The 19,197-nt window shown below is 38.6% G+C and overlaps 1 protein-coding gene across 4 annotated transcripts in view; it reads right to left on the bottom strand.

Annotated features, from left to right (window-relative positions):
- Positions 1–19,197, bottom strand: part of myo1cb (myosin Ic, paralog b) — a 62,775-nt gene that overhangs the window by 28,077 nt on the left and 15,501 nt on the right. Inside the window, exon 1 of one of the 4 annotated variants that reach the window (XM_063017394.1) lies at positions 11,071–11,148. The exons of 2 other annotated variants lie outside the window; for them this stretch is intronic. In XM_063017394.1, the coding sequence (XP_062873464.1) occupies positions 11,071–11,088 (18 nt within the window). In that variant the 5' untranslated portion in view covers positions 11,089–11,148. Of the gene's footprint in view, positions 1–197; positions 225–11,070; positions 11,149–19,197 lie in introns of those variants that run through there. One more of the 4 variants, XM_063017392.1, reaches the window with a different exon arrangement.

Raw genomic sequence — 19,197 nt, 5'->3', positions numbered from 1 at the left:
TCATATCAACCCATGGCTACCCCACTTTGACAACTATGACATTGAAGAAATGAAGACATAAAACTTCATGTTAAAACTAAAATTTGGTTTATGCAATTCTGACCCTATAAAAAACAAGTTAAACAAACCATCAGTGCGCATTTACAGTAGAGCTCCACCTTCACATCCATCAATAAGCAAGTGACTGATTTACTTACATCTGTCTGAGATTCAGTATTCTGTTGCTCAAATCTATTTCCCAGAATAGAGGCATGGGTCTTGAACATTAGATCTCGCATGCTACTTACATCCATGGTTTCCAAACAATTTATTTAGTGTATGCAATAATGACTCTAGAACAAAAACATAACCAAAATACAAACTTGGAAAAGAATACCAAAAAAATATGCACATCAATAAAGATTACTTCATTTCTTTGTATATTCGACCATGGATGTTGCAAAGACCCTGATCGAGGAGCTTTATCCAAGATGCTTACTCATACACACACACACACAAACACATTCACACTGAACAAATGTGCGATTATGTGCAACAACACACACAAACACATTGTGTGAATACACCAGCTGCCACGGCTGTTGTTTTGCTATTGACACAGCAGCACCCATCCCCGAGAGGGAGAAAGAGGGCAAGCGAGATAGAACGGGAACACCTGAGAGAGCAAATTAATTAAAAAGCAGCGAGACAGATGCCCACAAAACACAGAACAGAGGTGCTGGAACCACAGACAAACATTTTGCCAGGAAGTGACTTCATTTACAATCCGTCATCTTACCCACTGTACTAATAGCTCCTAATGGTCAGTGCTGGAGTCTGGACCTTCTATCTCTGTCTGCCCCTTATTAAGTTCCTCAGTCGTTCCCCTCCAGTGTTGTTTTACCTCCAGAGCCAGTCTAAATAAGCCACTATGAAATCATACAGCTTAACAAAAATATCGTGTGACTTGCTCACATCCTCACCACAGTTAAATTAACTGGGTGTGTCTACCACCAGCAAGGTGTTCAGTTGTATTAGTATTGCACCTGGCCCCACAGCATTCCCCGGTGCCAAACACCACAGGCTTGTGCCATAAGAGAAATAACCCCAGGAGTGTGGCATCATTCACTAGGCAACAGCTCTTCAGTTGCAAACTTTGCTTATTTACAAGCGGATGTATGCTGCTGCTGCTGCGGTGCAGGATGTTTCCAGCTATTTAAATGTTCAGACAATTAAAAAAAGCCTCCTGGATGGCCTGCAATATGTTGCACCTGCTGTCAACACATAGGGCACATTAGGGGTTTGGTGGCAGAGACAGCCCTTTTGCAATCTATGAAGCCTTTAGTGTATCTAAAATCAGCTATTTTAGTTTATTTAGGCTACATTATAAAGGTAAATAGCCAAAAGTATGCGTACATCTGTTTATTAGCTTGTTAAACATCAGCCTTCATTCAATCAGAAGAGCATTTATGAACTCAGGCAGTAATGTGTACAAGGACATATATTTTTAGGTAATGGTGTTCTTACTGTGCAATACATTTGCAAAGACTTGCTAAATCTATGCCAAGGTGCACTGAACCATGTTTATTGGCTTAGAGTGGCAGTAATTAGACATTTATGTTGTTTTGATCATTGGTCACCCGTCTAGGCAGTCCTTAAACAGCTCAAAATTCATGAACGTATCGAATCATGCCAAAAAAGTTGAAGTATCCAGTCATGCAGTCACAGAAAAAAATCCCAAGACTGCCATGACTTTCAGGTGAATGTAAACATCTGACTTCAACTGTACGATTATTGTTTTTCCATGTCAAATTAAGCCACATCAGCTGGTGAGTCAAGAATTAAAATGAGCTCAAGGTCACCAGAAGTATCAGTGGGTTTGATTTGGTTAATAATTGTTCAGCGATTATTAGGATGGAACGACTCATACCTTAGACTGTTTCTCCATAGACCTGCTTTCACCCTGCATTCACCGGTACAGGCGAGAGCATTTCCCACACCAAACAGCCTGATGCCCTTGAATATAGTGTGTATACGACTGTGTTTGTTAGGGACTGTGTTATGTTTTAACAGGTATGCATGAGGTTTCAGTAGCTGAAAACATATTTATATAAACTTGCATTTGAATAGTATGAGGTTGTTTGAGCACCGTGGATACGAAATGCCATTGTCTAACATCATTTTAGTCAGCATTGTATCTGTTTTATCCATCTTTTCTCCTTTTAAGTCATGTACCTCTTCCTTTTATTTTTTGTTTTATTTGTCTTTGTAATTGATTTTGTTTTATGTGTATATTGAATGAATGTACAGCACTCTGGTCAACGTAAGTTGTTTTAAGAGTGCTTTATAAATAAACTAAACTAAACTTAACTAAACTAAACTAAACTAAACTGTAGGTCCCTACACTGTACAATCACAGGTCACAGAGCTTGTTAAAACCTGTTATCAGATTATTTGAGAAATGTCCTCTAACAGCTAAGGAAAACAACTTTGTGAAAGACTTAAAAGCATGGAACTCAGCCAAATCTGAAGGACTGTTTCCAAAACTAGAAATAATCCTCAGGTTTCACATCTACTTTCCATTTTCTCTGGTCCTCAGGAATTTGCTTCATTACTTTATTGTTCCTTGAATTGCTTTCATAATTTCCGGCTTGTACCACATACCCCTTTTCTGTCAACACAAATCGATCAAGCTACTCACTGCAATTTGCCATTAGGTCACATTTTCCAAATAACATGTCACTGCACAAGGAACAAAGGGGTTGAGAGAGAGACTGGTGGGAGAAAAATAATGTTCTCAGGTAGCAGCATTTTCCCAAGTGTATACTTTCCTTTTGGTTTAAAAAGCATACTACAGTTTCTTAATTTCATTTTCATCTATTTAATCTGGCCACAAGTCTGATGCAGCTAGACTTAAGTACATTTACCTGTCTTTTAACAGGTTCTTGCAAGCTAAGAGTATAAGGGATTATCACTAGTCATGTGATTATCCACACATTAGTCAATTTATTAGTCAATAACATTACTAGCTAACTCCACTGTCAACTCTTTTATGTCTACCATGCTTCATTAGCTTAGTTAATCTGTCTGTGATCAAAAATGGTACTTATCCGAATAGTAATGAATAATAAGTGACAAAAAAGTACATTTTTGATCAATGCTTTCAGTTAATCCGATGTTGTGCTAAAAGCTGACTCGGCTGATAATCAACTCCTTAGCATACATGCACAGCACGTGTTTGAATTTGTCTTCTCCCATATTTCCCAGACCATTCTGGTCTGCATACCTGATTTGGCACAGTTTTTGCCCTTATTTTTTTATGGGCTTGGGACCAGCACTGAGAAGTGCATCTTCGAATAGCTTCCACCATTGCTAATGCAATTACGGCCTTTCCTGACTGGTCGAAGGCGCCTGCAAAGAGACGGGTAATTATGGAGACCACTGCATGACTCTCCATACACAATACTGTGTGAATAACTGTGTTCAGGTGGGAACTGCACATGTGTTAAAGAGTGCATGTCTTAAGTATTGCCCTTTTAGGTCAGGGTATGCACCAGCGACAGCAGAGGAAAGATACAAAAGGGCAATTTGAATCTATTAAAAAAAGAACTTATTTTAAAATAATTATTTAAAAGGTTCATAATTTCAACTGTAATATTTAATAGCTTTTGCAAGCACACAGAACTTGCATGCAGGAACCTGAGGGAACTAGAGTGCAGGAGATATTAAACAATGCTTGCTCTTTACCTGACCGTCACAGAGTGTTAATTATGCATGGTGAAAAATGCTTTTCCACCACAAAGTATAAGCGATGATGGAAAACCTGCTGAATCATAAATCTCTGCAGTGCTTCTCATGTTCCAAAGTCACCAACCTTCAGAAAAGTACTCATGTAATGAATTATACCTTCATAGAATTTCAGCCATTGCATTGTTCAAGGTCACAAACGTGAGAGTCTGTTAAACATTAGCTTTAGCAAGCTGCATACTGTATTATTTAAAAGTTTGTAAACTTGTAAACTTTATGCAATGTACTTGTAAATGATAGACCAACAGCAAGTCTTAGCTTAACTTAGCTTAAGCATCCTAGCAAACTTATAGCATATACAGTGTATCACAAAAGTGAGTACACCCCTCACATTTCTGCAAATATTTCATTATATCTTTTCATGGGACAACACTATAGACATGAAACTTGGATATAACTTAGAGTAGTCAGTGTACAGCTTGTATAGCAGTGTAGATTTACTGTCTTCTGAAAATAACTCAACACACAGCCATTAATGTCTAAATAGCTGGCAACATAAGTGAGTACACCCCACAGTGAACATGTCCAAATTGTGCCCAAATGTGTCGTTGTCCCTCCCTGGTGTCATGTGTCAAGGTCCCAGGTGTAAATGGGGAGCAGGGCTGTTAAATTTGGTGTTTTGGGTACAATTCTCTCATACTGGCCACTGGATATTCAACATGGCACCTCATGGCAAAGAACTCTCTGAGGATGTGAGAAATAGAATTGTTGCTCTCCACAAAGATGGCCTGGGCTATAAGAAGATTGCTAACACCCTGAAACTGAGCTACAGCATGGTGGCCAAGGTCATACAGCGGTTTTCCAGGACAGGTTCCACTCGGAACAGGCTTCGCCAGGGTCGACCAAAGAAGTTGAGTCCACGTGTTCGGCATCATATCCAGAGGTTGGCTTTAAAAAATAGACACATGAGTGCTGCCAGCATTGCTGCAGAGGTTGAAGACGTGGGAGGTCAGCCTGTCAGTGCTCAGACCATACGCCGCACACTGCATCAACTCGGTCTGCATGGTCGTCATCCCAGAAGGAAGCTGACGCACAAGAAAGCCCGCAAACAGTTTGCTGAAGACAAGCAGTCCAAGAACATGGATTACTGGAATGCCCTGTGGTCTGACGAGACCAAGATAAACTTGTTTGGCTCAGATGGTGTCCAGCATGTGTGGCGGCGCCCTGGTGAGAAGTACCAAGACAACTGTATCTTGCCTACAGTCAAGCATGGTGGTGGTAGCATCATGGTCTTGGGCTGCATGAGTGTTGCTGGCACTGGGGAGCTGCAGTTCATTGAGGGAAACATGAATTCCAACATGTACTGTGACATTCTGAAACAGAGCATGATCCCCTCCCTTCGAAAACTGGGCCTCATGGCAGTTTTCCAACAGGATAACGACCCCAAACACAACCTCCAAGATGACAACTGCCTTGCTGAGGAAGCTGAAGGTAAAGGTGATGGACTAAACCCAATTGAGCACCTGTGGCGCATCCTCAAGTGGAAGGTGGAGGAGTTCAAGGTGTCTAACATCCACCAGCTCCGTGATGTCATCATGGAGGAGTGGAAGAGGATTCCAGTAGCAACATGTGCAGCTCTGGTGAATTCCATGCCCAGGAGGGTTAAGGCAGTGCTGGATAATAATGGTGGTCACACAAAATATTGACACTTTGGGCACAATTTGGACATGTTCACTGTGGGGTGTACTCACTTATGTTGCCAGCCATTTAGACATTAATGGCTGTGTGTTGAGTTATTTTCAGAAGACAGTAAATCTACACTGCTATACAAGTTGTACACTGACTACTCTAAGTTATATCCAAGTTTCATGTCTATAGTGTTGTCCCATGAAAAGATATAATGAAATATTTGCAGAAATGTGAGGGGTGTACTCACTTTTGTGATACACTGTATATATATATATATATATATATATATATTAGGGCTGTCAAACGATTAAATTTTTTAATCGCGATTAATCTCAGAATTTCATATAGTTAATCGCGATTAATCTCATTTAATCGCATTTTTTAAAAATCTGTGTAAATGTTATAGAAAACAAGGATTTTTAAGTGAAATGTTACAATTAAAATGGTGAACACATTTTATGCTAAATGTACTGATGTTAAAAACTGCTGGGACAAGAGAAAACTGTAAGGGAGTTTTATTCACTCAAGAGACCCTTGACTTCGTATAAATGTCAGATTGTAGGTTAAAATTTCTCCATCAGCAAACATTGTGAGTGTGTTTTGACCCTTTGGGGCTTCCATAGTGCATGGAATAGCATGCTTGGCTAACAGTATGACTCTAGCTGTTTGCTATTCGGTAACAGAGGAAGTAATAAAGTATTCTGCTCCCGACAACTTGTGAATATACCGTGTATTTATTTCTTTATTAAGCAAGTGCATCACTACACGCTCGGTTACATTATGTTAACAAACCGCAAATGAAACAAACGGTGGCAAGTCCGACGTTAAAACGTTGGTGCACGGTCAAGTCTCAACATGAACTACGGATGACTCGCAGGGCCAAATAGAATTTGCGTTAACGGCACAAATTTTTTTAATCGCGTTAAATTGAGATTGCGTTAATGCGTTATTATCGCGTTAACTTCGACAGCCCTAATATATATATATATATATATATATTTATACAGAATAGAAAACAGTTCATTACAAGCACTAGCTAAAGATGCTAATCAAAAAATAAAGCTGCAGTCAGTATATCAAAGCTTTTTATGACAACATGAGTGAGATGATAAGCAGAGTTTTACCCTTACACTGAGACGTGATGCATGAACAGTGTTAAACACAGATCCAGAAAAGCAGAGTTTAACATGCAGTCTGATTCCACACTGATAAAAACTGGTTTTTCATTTGTGTTTCTTGCATTACAGTTTTGCTGCTTATTATATAAATAATATAAACACAATTATAAAAGGTTTCTTGTTTGGATTAGAAACTCTGAATGTGGTTGTACACAGAGCTGGTGCACAAGCACTAAGAGTGGGTCAGGGTGTGTTTTAAATCGGCACTCAATTGGAATCACCACAGCTGTTTAAAATTATTTTAAATGGTAATTTAATGGACTACGTGAATCAACCAAGGACTTATCCTATCAGCTATACAGTTAACATCAACATCCCTACTTCCAACTTTGTGTCAATAGTTTGTTAAAGAATCCCATGACCGGTTAGTTGATTGAAAGGAATGTTCTCCCCCCAAATAAAAACGAGACCAGCAGTCCATCTGATCTCTCCTGATAACAGAGTGAATGTATTTATATTGTGTTGTTTTGCGCAAAGTCTTTCAAACATACAATTCATGTTTAAGCAGCATAACATCTGTAAACAACACAACTGCAGTAACTATGCATCTATAGTGGTAAAGATCTAACTGGGCTTGCTTCAGTGTGTGCAGGAACACACGTAGTGCAGCAAAAAGGATAATTTGACATATGAGGAGGGTTGGGGTTTGTCTTATTGTGCCAAGTTTCATAAGAAAATGACAGAAGCTTCTCCATCAGGTCTGGTTTGTAATTTTCTGCAGCTGGATCTCCTCAGTGGTTCATTATGGTTTACATTGCATTTTGGCTCTACAGTGACAGAATTGCCTCGACTGTCAATTATTATTAATCGGCTTGTATTACTGGGCTTGGCCAGGACACATTCACACATTTGCTGAGTGTTAGGCTCACAGGAACAGTTGACAGACAGGTGGAACGAGCTCTGCCTGTGCTGGCCAATGTGCGTACTTACAACATAGAATCGCTATGTGCATACATAAACACCAACACCCTACACACACTAGAGATTTCCAATAGAAACTAAAAGACTAAGCCCAAACCTATAGCTTATTCAGCTATATTAGTTAAATCACCTCAAAAACACATTATTCAAATTTGAAACCTATTTGGCTTCTAAAATTTTTATATGACCTGACAATATACTAATATATCCTGTTCCTATACAAATGATTCCATTCTAAGAACAGAAGAAATTGCTTCTAAATTATCTATCTAGGTCTATTTATGACTTGGATATCTTAATGTCATCACATAGGTTACAGTATCGCTGAACTGGTACATTTTAAACTATGTAGAAAAATGTGTTTAGTATGGGCTTTTCTGATGTATAAGAAAACAATTAAAACTGGTGTATGATCTAAAAGGTTTTGAGACGAGGGCAGTGAAACACAATAGCCGTATTATGCACTTTATTCAGAGCTTGATTTGAGGGGAAATGTAAGGGGATCACCATGTAAAACCTCATATCCTGTCCCACCCCATTTGGATTAATGTGATTTAAGTGAAGATGTCCGATCAATATTTTCACTCTACCCATATGTGTTAACCAAGTTGCCCTGGGCATATTAGGAATTCATGTCAAATAACTTACAAGTAAATCCTCAATCCAATCCCCTAGGTGCTGGTCATGTCTTTATTTCTACCCTCATTGAAATACCAGAACATTTTAAAAATGTCCTCTTGTATTCCCACAAACCAAAGCAGTAAGTGGCCAACATGCTTGAAATGATAACATCCATTAATAAAGCATGTTTTCACTTAGTACTGTTTCACTATGTAGTACGAAGCTCAGAATCAGACAGACTTTTAGCTTTAGCAACTTGCTAAGCTGGCTAGCGCTAAGCATTTTTGACCTTTTACAAAATCTATACTATAATCTATTCTTTATTTTTATTCAAATGTTTTATACAACAATGCTGATGAACTGTTACATACTGTATGTAAGATGTTCATAAATATCTTTTTTGAATAATGGTCTGATTTATTTCTGAATGGTCACACTGTCTCTGACTGACTGATGCTAAAGATTCTTCAGCTTTGTCTCCTGCAGTTTTGTTGGGATCATTAGAGCTGTCTAATGTTTGATTTTACATACAGGGTTTGATGTTGCATTAAATCATTTAAAATGGTGGAATTCTTTTGCATTGTTTTATTTTCTGTTGGTTTTAGTGTCTGATCAGAAACTGTGTTTTTTATTCATTGGCCAATTCTGAGCTACTTGATGCACGGCGCAGCATCTGCCTGCTCTGCCGTGTGCAGTGGTTCGGATTGTGTATTTGGTACTAAACTGCATAAACAAAGAGCTGACAGACTGAGGCGGATCAAACCTGCTTGCAAAACAAATGGAGCTGTGTACCGCTGATCTGAAGTCAATAAAAATTTGTTTTTGACTTTGTGGAGAGTTACATAATCTTGTCTGAAATGAAATAAAACAGTTTCCGCTGTATTTTAAATGATTGAAAGGCCAGGTATAGTTTATGCCAACTAGTTGGACAATGCCTGGTATTCGCGTCTAGCTTATAGCTCCACTGAGTCTGGCCAGAATGGGTTCAGATGACAGATGAAGAACACCAGCTAATGCATTGCAAGCAGTTAGTCTGTCTCTTTAAATCACATTTCTCATGTATTTTTAAAGAAGCAACTCTTTCTGATGGTTAAGGGCTTTGCTCAGGGTCCAAAAGTGACAACTTGGGCCCTAAGCAGATATCAAACAAGATATAACTATAACTATAGCATATCAAGATCATTCCCCACTGCAATTGTAGCCAATTAATATACATATAAATATGTGTTATATGTATCAGAATTGCTGATAAATACTACTATGGATGCTAATAGGACTTAATCCCACCCTGTCCCACCACTATAATGTAACTAGTAACTATTTTGGTTAAAGGTAAATGAACCATTTGTAAATTTAATATTTTTACTGCATTGTGTACCTTTCTCCTGTGAAGGTTAAACAAAGCAGCACAAGGGGAGTCTGGGAAATGGTGTCAGTAACACATTGGCACCCATCTAATAAAACAAAAAATTATCCCAAACTATTACAAATATTATTATGTTGCACTTGTGTGCTTTTTGTCTACAGTGTCAAATGTTTAAATGTAAACGATACTCGTCCTGTATTTTGACTCTAAAAGAAACTTAAAATTCTATAGCAGTGACTTGGGAATTTTCTGCTCAAATTTCTGGATTGAGCTCCACTGCTGGTTTTCTTTAAAAACTGCTTTGAATTAAAGTTTCTGCTGAATGTATAAATGTAAATGACAGCATGTAAATAACAGCGGAGTCGGTTGTGGCTTATGATTTCAGTGGGATGAAATGTACAATAAGAAACATGCAATGTATAATAGCCTTCAGCCTACAGACAGCATTAGCAGCATAACTTCTTCATTTCATTATCCTTGTTAAACTCACAGAAAGCCAAGGACATTGATATTTTGTAATCGGGCTACACTTACACGCCTCCATACATACACAAGTATTGAGGTATCAGATATAAACCAGATATAAAAGAACAGATAGACACAGAGATTTTTTTTCATCTCATTTCATTATCATCAAGATTGCGGCAGGTCTTTTTTCTAATCAGCAAACACTGAGCACAGGGTGCCAAGCCATCACATGGATTAGGCCAACCCCCCTCCCTTTACACATAGCCAATCATATCTGTGTAGATGCCTGGCCAGCCAATAGTACTGAGATTCTGAGATTTGCACCAGGATCTTACTGGTGGCATGCTAGCATAATAGACTCCTGTGTCACCCGCACACTAGTGTTTAAAAGTGTTTAAAAACTTGAATGAAACTGTTATCAAGTTTAAGCAACAAATCATTACAAAGCATGACGATCAAGTTATGGGTGGATATGTAGGTATATAATAAAATATGCAGTTTTAGTAAGGTGTTTAGCCATCATGAGCCACCAGCTTCAGTAAACTGTGGCCTTAGATTCTTTGATAATAGAGGTGAAACATGCTGTTAAACATGTCTGTTTAAAATCTCCCATTATTGTTCAACCAAGTTGTGATCTAATGACTTCAAATGCCAAAGCATTTATGAATATATGCCATATTTATCATTAACAAAAACATTGACCCCTCATGCAGTGTAACTGGGGCAAGGTCATCCTAAAAGATAACACTCCTATCAAAATAAGAGATAAAGAGTTGGTTGATATCTAAAGTTGATATTAGTGATTGTTAATGTTTTGCAGTAAAGATGCTATGCAAGAAGAGAAATTTCATTCATACAAGACTAACTGAACAGAATAGGAGTTTGTAATGAAAAGCTGCTTAATGAAGTCTGTTATGCAAATATAAGTTGGTTGTAAAAAATTTAGCACAACCAAAGATTGTACCAATGTTTAACAATGATTAGATGTATCTTTGTTATCATGATATACACTTACAAACACCTAATAGAGACTTTTGGTTGTATTACATTCCATACCTTGGAGCACTTACAGCAAACTCAAGACAAAAAAAAAGTTCTTACCAACAATCGGTACTTCATCTTTTCTTCCTTTTTGATGTTTTGTATAGTTATTTTGACAGAACTGGCATCCACCTCTGAGATATCACTCCAAAACCCATTGCTTTTCTTGCTCTTTGTACAACATTCCAGCTGCCATTTCTTCTCCTGTTTCTTCTTTCCTTTCTCTCCTTATATACCCCCTCTCTCTTTTTCTGAAAACTCTATGAACACACAAGTCCCTATGAAAAGTGACACACTCCCCCTCCTCCCATACCTCCCTCACTCACTCACACACACTCTCACTCATTTTGCCTGTCTTTTACTGCTTCTGACTTTAAAGCTGTGTTTAATATTACAAGGTATGATGCAGCAAGGCATCACACATCTGGACCTGACCGCCAATGGTGAGGGCTAATGAGTAAACACAGACAAATTGAAAATGAGGAGCCATTAAGCTAACTGCTTCTGGAATCTGGCGTACATTGTTAAATCAAAATAAATTCAAGGATTATGCCAAGTGTTCCTTTTGTTCATTTCTGTGTTTGCTGCCCCTGTCAGCACAGGTTTTGTCAGCAGAAGAAAATTTAGAAGCCGATTTATGGCTGTATTTAACAGCTGAGTGTGGGAAAGCCGTCCAGCAGGCCTGGGTAATTTCACTGATCAGAAACAGCGCCAATGAACTTGACAGCATTTTAACATCAATTACATGAATTAGTAGCTGAAACTTCACAATGCTAAAGTCCACTGTAGATCCATTTCCGCTTTTTATAACACATTTGGCTATTTCAGCCAAGTCAATGCTAGCAGGTGCATACAATCAAGTACAGCATAAATTATCTCCATAGACATACAAAAGCAGTGGCACGGCAGGATACTCCAAATAAAAAAGACCAAAGTTTGTGATTAGAAGATGCACAAGGTGAATTTGGTGTGGTTTTTGAAAACTCAATGCCAAGCAGAAAAAAAATGAAACAAGCAACCTTGTCCACCACCTTTCAGTAAAGCACAATGGACAGAAGATCAGTCCACTGCATTGTCCAATTCACATATTCACTACCTTAATTACACTTAGGGGTAATTTAAAACAGCAAATGTAACCTTTTTAGGATGTGGGAGGAAACACATGAACATACCAAACTCCTCTAAGACACAAGAGGAGAACAGGATCAAACCCAGATTCAGAAAATCACAACAGATCTGCTGAACCAACATGTTGTACCCAAATTGTGGGTACTACTTAAAAAGTAAGTATTAAACTTGTAAACTTGTTCTTTCTCCTTTAATATCCTTGGTTCAACACAACCCAGTCCACCTGCTGTGTTTGCAAACTCAAGCTCACATCCATTGCTCCATTTAGAATAGCAGTGCCCTCTACTGGACAGAACGATTCAGACTCCAGGCTGACATGTGCTGCCGTTAAAATACAGTACAGGCACCTGGTGAAGACAGGCGTAGAGCACACAAGTGTCAGTCACTTTGAGATTGGACTGAACTTTCAGCTGTTTCAGCTATCTGCTCTAATAAATGCTTCCTCTCGGCCTCTGTTCCCTCTGTTCTCTCTTTTCCTGCGAGCATAAGCAGAGCCCCCGTCTGCAGGAATCTGAGTAATGTTTTCCAGACGCTCTGTCTCTCAGTCTGGAAATGCCAGCATCACAGAAACAGGAGGGCGAGGAATTAGCAGACATATTCTGCAGCACAAACTCAGTACCAGGCTTTTTCCAGAATTGTGTAATAATACGTTAATAATATGGACAAAATTACTGACCAACATCACTATTTTGTTCATATTGTGTTCCTGTCATTTAGAATAACACTGTACCAATACATTTGTTAATCTTCAGATGCCAAAAAATCTGTTTAGCATAACATTCTTGATCTTTACTTGCTGATGCAAATTTAAAGTAAGTCACTGTGTGTGGACATTGTGTTTCATGTGGGAAATACTGTAACTGAATACAGTACATTTGTGGAGTTTTTTCTGTTCATGTCTGATTGCAAATTTGGATGATTACTGGTGGTATAATTTTTAGTGATAAAATTAGCTAAGCCACCCTTTTTGATATAAAAGAATCGTTTAACATAAGACTGCATCAACTGAGACAGAAATGTCAGTGTGCACTTCAGAAATGATATCATGGTATCAGTATTATATACTTATACTACACTTGAGCACTGGTATTATTATCAGTACAACACTAAAATGTCAGTTTATTATGCAGCATGTCTAGGACTGGTGCACACTCCTCCTTCAGTGCATTTGCATGGCTAGCATATGTACAAAATTACCACACACAAATAGTAACAGTAGAATAGGCTCCACAGAAGCTCAGTGACTTTTTAGAATGGCTGCCATGCATTAATAATAATAATAACAATAATAATATTAATAATTACACATTTCCAATCAGCCAGTGCATCTGAGTCAGTTTGGATTAAACAAGAAGGCACAGCTGAAGAGGACTAATGAGTCTAAACACAGGTTCATGTTAGCGAATGCTAACAGTAATGCAAAGGCCTAAAACTCTTTGACCTAGCGTTAGCTTGCCAGCATGGCAGAAGCGAAAATCTGCACAAACAAGGCTACACTGCTAAGATAAAACTACACAGCTATTTAAAGTGGCTGTTCACCAATAGGTGAAACCAGCCATTAGAATAATTAGCTCCATACACAGACTTAGCTTTTTACTGATTTTACCGTCTTTTAAGACATATGAAAGGTTTACTGTGCAGAGTAGCTTTTTGCTATCATTAGTAAGGGATACGCTAGCATTATTACGATTTTTTATTTACTGATTTGGCTAGGCTTTAAGGCTTGGCATCTGGTTTTTGTTTGTTTTAGTTTAATAAAAAGAAGTCCAGCATGATTTTTATTTAGAAACTGGTTACTAAGCAACATATCTTTTTTAAAATATCATGACCATTATCAGTAACTACTGATAAATCAGTACCAGGTCCCGGCTGTAATTCACAGGTTCGGATTCAGCACGTATTCAAACATTAGCCTAAGAACAAATTTACAACCTGTTTTATACCCGTTATTTCATGCCCATCAATATGGTTGGCAATGAAACTGTACAAACAAACACGTTATCTAGAATGCAGTCTTTTATTGCTGATGTTTCACTCCATACCAGTAGATCCTATCTCTTTATTTCATACGCCGCGCCTGGCCTTGATTGTATGATGTATTATTTACCACAGCTGCCCACCACAGAGCCACGTAGCTGCACCTGTGCACAAAACATAGCCCAAACAAGCTTACTGTCAAGGCCTGCCTAAAGATAGACTAGCTAATCTGAAAATGGAAAGTCCTGCTGTTAAGTATTCTCACCGTTTTTCTACATGCAAGTTCAGCTTATCAGATCTGCACGAAAACACCATCTCTAAGTATAGTTAACTATAACTGTACTCGACAAGTTTCCACATCAGCTGTGTTAAGTATAAGATAGAGAGAGCTAGATAAGCTTATTGGGTAAAGACAAATCACATTTTTACAGATTGACCTTGACTCACAGGAGGATATATTTATCAGTACAGATATATGGCAAACTATTCTATAGAGTTAATGTTTGGATATTTATAGTAAAAATTAAAAGACATCTTTACATTAAATAGTTCTGAATGAAATATATATATATCCATATTCTATTTTTTTAATAACTAGTATGCCCATAATAATCATTTATAATTCCTTCTAACTTCTTTGTATATACACTAAACAGCTTTTACACCAATCATAACAACTTTTCCGCAGCTGCACCATATCATGCAGCCTTTCCGACATGCGGCTTCACTGGCCGCTTCTTTTTACGTGCCACAGATGAGTCTCACAGATAGCTGTATCGACTATGGAGAGTCACATAATGCCCAGCACCACACCACACAATTGCAATTTAGAGCAGCCAGCCCACCTTTTGCATGTCATTTGAGAGCTGGTACATGTTACTGGATCCAGTAATAAATAAAAAAAATTTAAAAATTTGAGGGCTGGAAAATATTGAACATGAATAGTTCATTCATGTTTAGGAATGGGTTCATTCTTATTAGTGGTGTGGGGGGTCTGGAGCCACACCAAGGACAAGGCGCCATTAGCTGCCACTGAGCATCGCACATTTACTAATTTACTAGGGGCAATTTAAAGCACTTTTTGCATGTTTTGGAAAGATAAAACCAAGGTATATGAATAAAACCCACATGGATGCATGCCAAACTCTTCATAAATGGTGACCAGAGTAAAGATTTAAACCCAGGTTCAGAGGATCACAATGTCATTTCATGTTGACATACAAAACCTCTTTTATTCCTCAATGACCATGCGTGAAGTCATTTACAGAACAATAAAGTTAAAGTCTAAAGTGTGTGGCAGAGGGACACAGTAAAATCTCCAACATAGAATAATCACTTACATCTGGACTTAAATGAACACTAGGTGTTAATCCCACACTGGGAATTTTGCTGAGTCGGGTCAAAAATATTTGCTTTGAACAGAATACACATTTAGTCCACTCCTCTTAGTCTTTCTCTCCACCTCCTTCTTCTCTTGTCTTCCTCCTCCCCTCTCTGAGCTATTTATACTGCAGCACTAAGCTGATCTATTTGTAGAATCTGTTGTATCTAATTACTTCACAGCTTGGACAGCCAGGAATCAAATCACGAATCAAAAGCTAAGAACTGTGCACAGCTGCTCATCATGTTAAAACTGAAGCTGGAGGGTACAGATGTGAAGGAATGTGCTGATGTTCAGTCCCAAACTGTTCACAAATCTAACAGTGCGGTGATGAAACCGGCTGCAGAATGCTGCTCACGTCTTTTTCCAATGTAAACCCAGGACTTCACAGTGGACAGCCAAACAATATAACACTTGGACTTCTCTCACTGGGTGACGCAGAGCTGACTGTCCTACTGCCGCCAGGGTCCACGCTGCTTTTCGCTCTCTAACAACAGCATGGAACAGTCACGAGAATTTGGTGTCAGGTCAAAATAGGTCATTCTTTGTTTATTGATGTTTCAGGGCTCTGAGCTATAGCGGTGGGAGCTCAGGGAAAAGTGTGAGACACTTTTTCCCCCTGATCATGAAGAGAAAATGCTGGGAAAAGCAGAACTAAAAGGGAATAAGGAGAAAAAAAAAAGCTATTATCAGTAATGGTAGTGAACTTATTAACCAGTGCAGCACAGTGCCACAGCTGGTAGAGTAGGTGACCCAGCAACCTGGATCTCACTGTCACCTAGCCACTGACACAGAGTTTAACTCAATAATTAAGAGGAATGTCCGAACACTTTTGGCAATAGAATCAAGCCCTAGGGGAAGTTATAGGTAGGCTCTTGTTTCAGTATGACCAAAAGGAGGTGTGAAAAAAAGGGTTAGAAAAAGGTTAAAACAGACCAATGGCTGGCTGCGATGTCAGAGCCTACAGGCCAAGGTTTTATGGGCAGAAAACCACCAGGTGAAAGTGTGTCATAAAAACAAGTGATAAGGAGAAAGTGAAAATCAAAGTTCACCCAGCTCTCACATTAATTTGTGCTAACATAAAAATGCAAATTTTGCTATTGTGGTTTAATGTAATAACTTTATGATGATAGTAATGTTATGGCCAAAATGAGTCAACCAAAATCATAATTTCTCTATTAATGACTGGATTCATTCATTCAAGGCTAAAGTCATACTGTCTTACCACTCATGCCAGCTCAGGCTTTTATGAGTAATACATCTCAATGCATGCCCATGTGAGTGTGTTTCTTGTACAGAGCAGGAGGGGTATTTTCCCAGCCAGTATGAGCACTGCTTCCCAGAGTAGAATGAAATCAAGCTCATTAATTCTGGGCTCTGATCCCAACTACATTAAAGAAATTCCCCAACATTTTTCAAATCTTCACCACTGCATCTGTAGCACAGGTGCAGTTACAGCAGAAATCCACTGCTGTTTACGTTCCAGCCATTGTAATCTTTTAATACAAGCAAAATATAATTCATTCAGCTTTTTTAGAGGGCTGCTTTATCTCTACCTGCATTATTCACTTACTGGGCACTTTTTAGACACACCCATCTGACATGTTCATTCACTGATTTTATAAGCTACATCAACTACACAGGTTAACTTGATGGGTATACAATTACTGACTTTAGCCTATCTGTTTCTCTGTACACTTTGTCACCCTCCCCTACCACATTTATTAATAGAAAGGGGAACCCAATAGGACCCCCACTGACCAGATGATGGTGGTGGACAATTTCTTAGAACTGCAATGTCACTATCACTGTAATAACATGGTAATGTGTGTTGTTCTGATATAAATGTATCAGGTGCAGCAGTGTTGTTGGACTTTTTAAATACAGTTTATTTTTAAAAAACAAGGCAAAGTGCCTTACCAATCCTTTTTAGGGAAAGAACTGATGTTCAACTGTCTGTCACCAGAGGGTGTCACTGACTTGACGTTATTTTTCAGTGTATCTAGATTACAACTGACTTGCACGTTATAAACATGCAACCCCGATAGCCTGGCTGTGAATCTAGAAATTATTGTATAACATTACTGTTATATAGCCATAGACAACTAGCTAAACAATTCCCAATTTGCTTAGCTTTTTGCTAATTTGTCCAGAGTGCCCCTGCCTTGTGACCAATGTTTACTGGTGGAACTGGACCTGCCCGATTGGCACTGACTAGAATAAAGCGGTTGATGAAGACAAAATGTCAAAAAATGCTGAATAATTATTTTTAGTGTAGGAAAGCTTGGATATAAGCTCATCTCTAAAGGTGGTGGTTACACTTTCCGCTTATCCAGCACTTCTAGGCCAGGCTAATGTCTTTATGGAAAACTTTAGAAAACACCAGCTTAACCAAAGGGGAAAGCAGCCTGGCCTGCAGACACAAACACTGAGAGATGATCATTGAAGACTCTTCTCAGCTCTCACTAGAGGGATTTGAGAAACTGAACTGGCAGTTTCCAGGTATTAATAGGCGTTGTTAATCACACCATCATGCCAAGGTTGATGTGAGATGGAGATAACAGAGTCAAAGAAATCAGCAATAAGTTGTTGCACTTCTTATCTTTCTCATTTGCTTCATATTTCTATTCTTGGGTTTTAGGAATGAAATTCATTGAATACATCTTCTTTACAAATGTATGTAAACTTCTGACTTCAATAGTAATTTTACCACACTGGGCTCATGTAAAGCACATACATCTCTAACCCAAGCCTAGTAGTTATGCTATAGAAATGGTGCACTCGGATAAAATTACTGCTCTATACTCTTGGCACAAAAAATAACAGCAATGCCCTCACCGCAAATACTGTACATGCAAAAGTGGCACTAATGTAGTAAGTTAGAACAGGATGGGACATGTGGTGGAACTCTAAACATTCCAGTCATCCTGAGGCCTATGTGCCCCACAGCCACACCCCTAAGGCCCTGCACTGTTCTGTGCGCATGGCACGGCCTGGCTGTATCAGTCCTATGCCAGCTAGCACTCCCAACTCAGGAAGTTAAAGTAGAAAGCAGTTGAGTCTGAGGTGATGCAGCTTCAGACTCCTCCTCCTTTCCAGGGCTGAGAATACTTACAGAGCCTTATAAGGGCAAGTCACAGTACTGGGAGCAGGGCATGGGGTTCCCACATGACTTTCCATCCCAGTCCAGTGCTGAGTGGATATACTTTGGAAAAGTACATGAAAAGAAGAACTTTCTCTTTTCATGGAAGTGTGTTCCTTCACAGCAGGCATATTCAGTGTTCAAGATGACAGTGAATTACAGAACATGTTCAGACCAAGATCTTCTCTACACAGTCTTCCTTGTTTTAATGGTTCATCTGGCCTCCATTAATTTGTGATTTACAACAACTGGGTTGTTTTTCCAAAAACACGATATTTCTTATTTTTGTACAAATAAGAGCTAATATTCCCCAAATATCACTTTCCCATCATACTTCTTCAACAAATGGGTTTTTGTAAAGAAAATTTAGGGTTTATTTAAAGAAATTTCTAACCACTGCAAGGAACAAGAACAGTACTTTTATATAATAAAAAGCCAGTTGACACACAATTCCAATGAAAGTCCACTGGCAGTTCAACTCGATTCATGTTCATTAAACACAACTTTACAATGCAAATTTATAACTATAATAGGTGCGATAGTTCACCACTGCTAACAC

This window comes from Trichomycterus rosablanca, chromosome 20 (genome assembly GCF_030014385.1).
Source record: "Trichomycterus rosablanca isolate fTriRos1 chromosome 20, fTriRos1.hap1, whole genome shotgun sequence".
Lineage (NCBI taxonomy): Eukaryota > Metazoa > Chordata > Actinopteri > Siluriformes > Trichomycteridae > Trichomycterus > Trichomycterus rosablanca.
The sequence above is the reverse complement of the archived record's forward strand: the minus strand, read 5'-3'. Positions and strand labels throughout refer to the sequence as shown.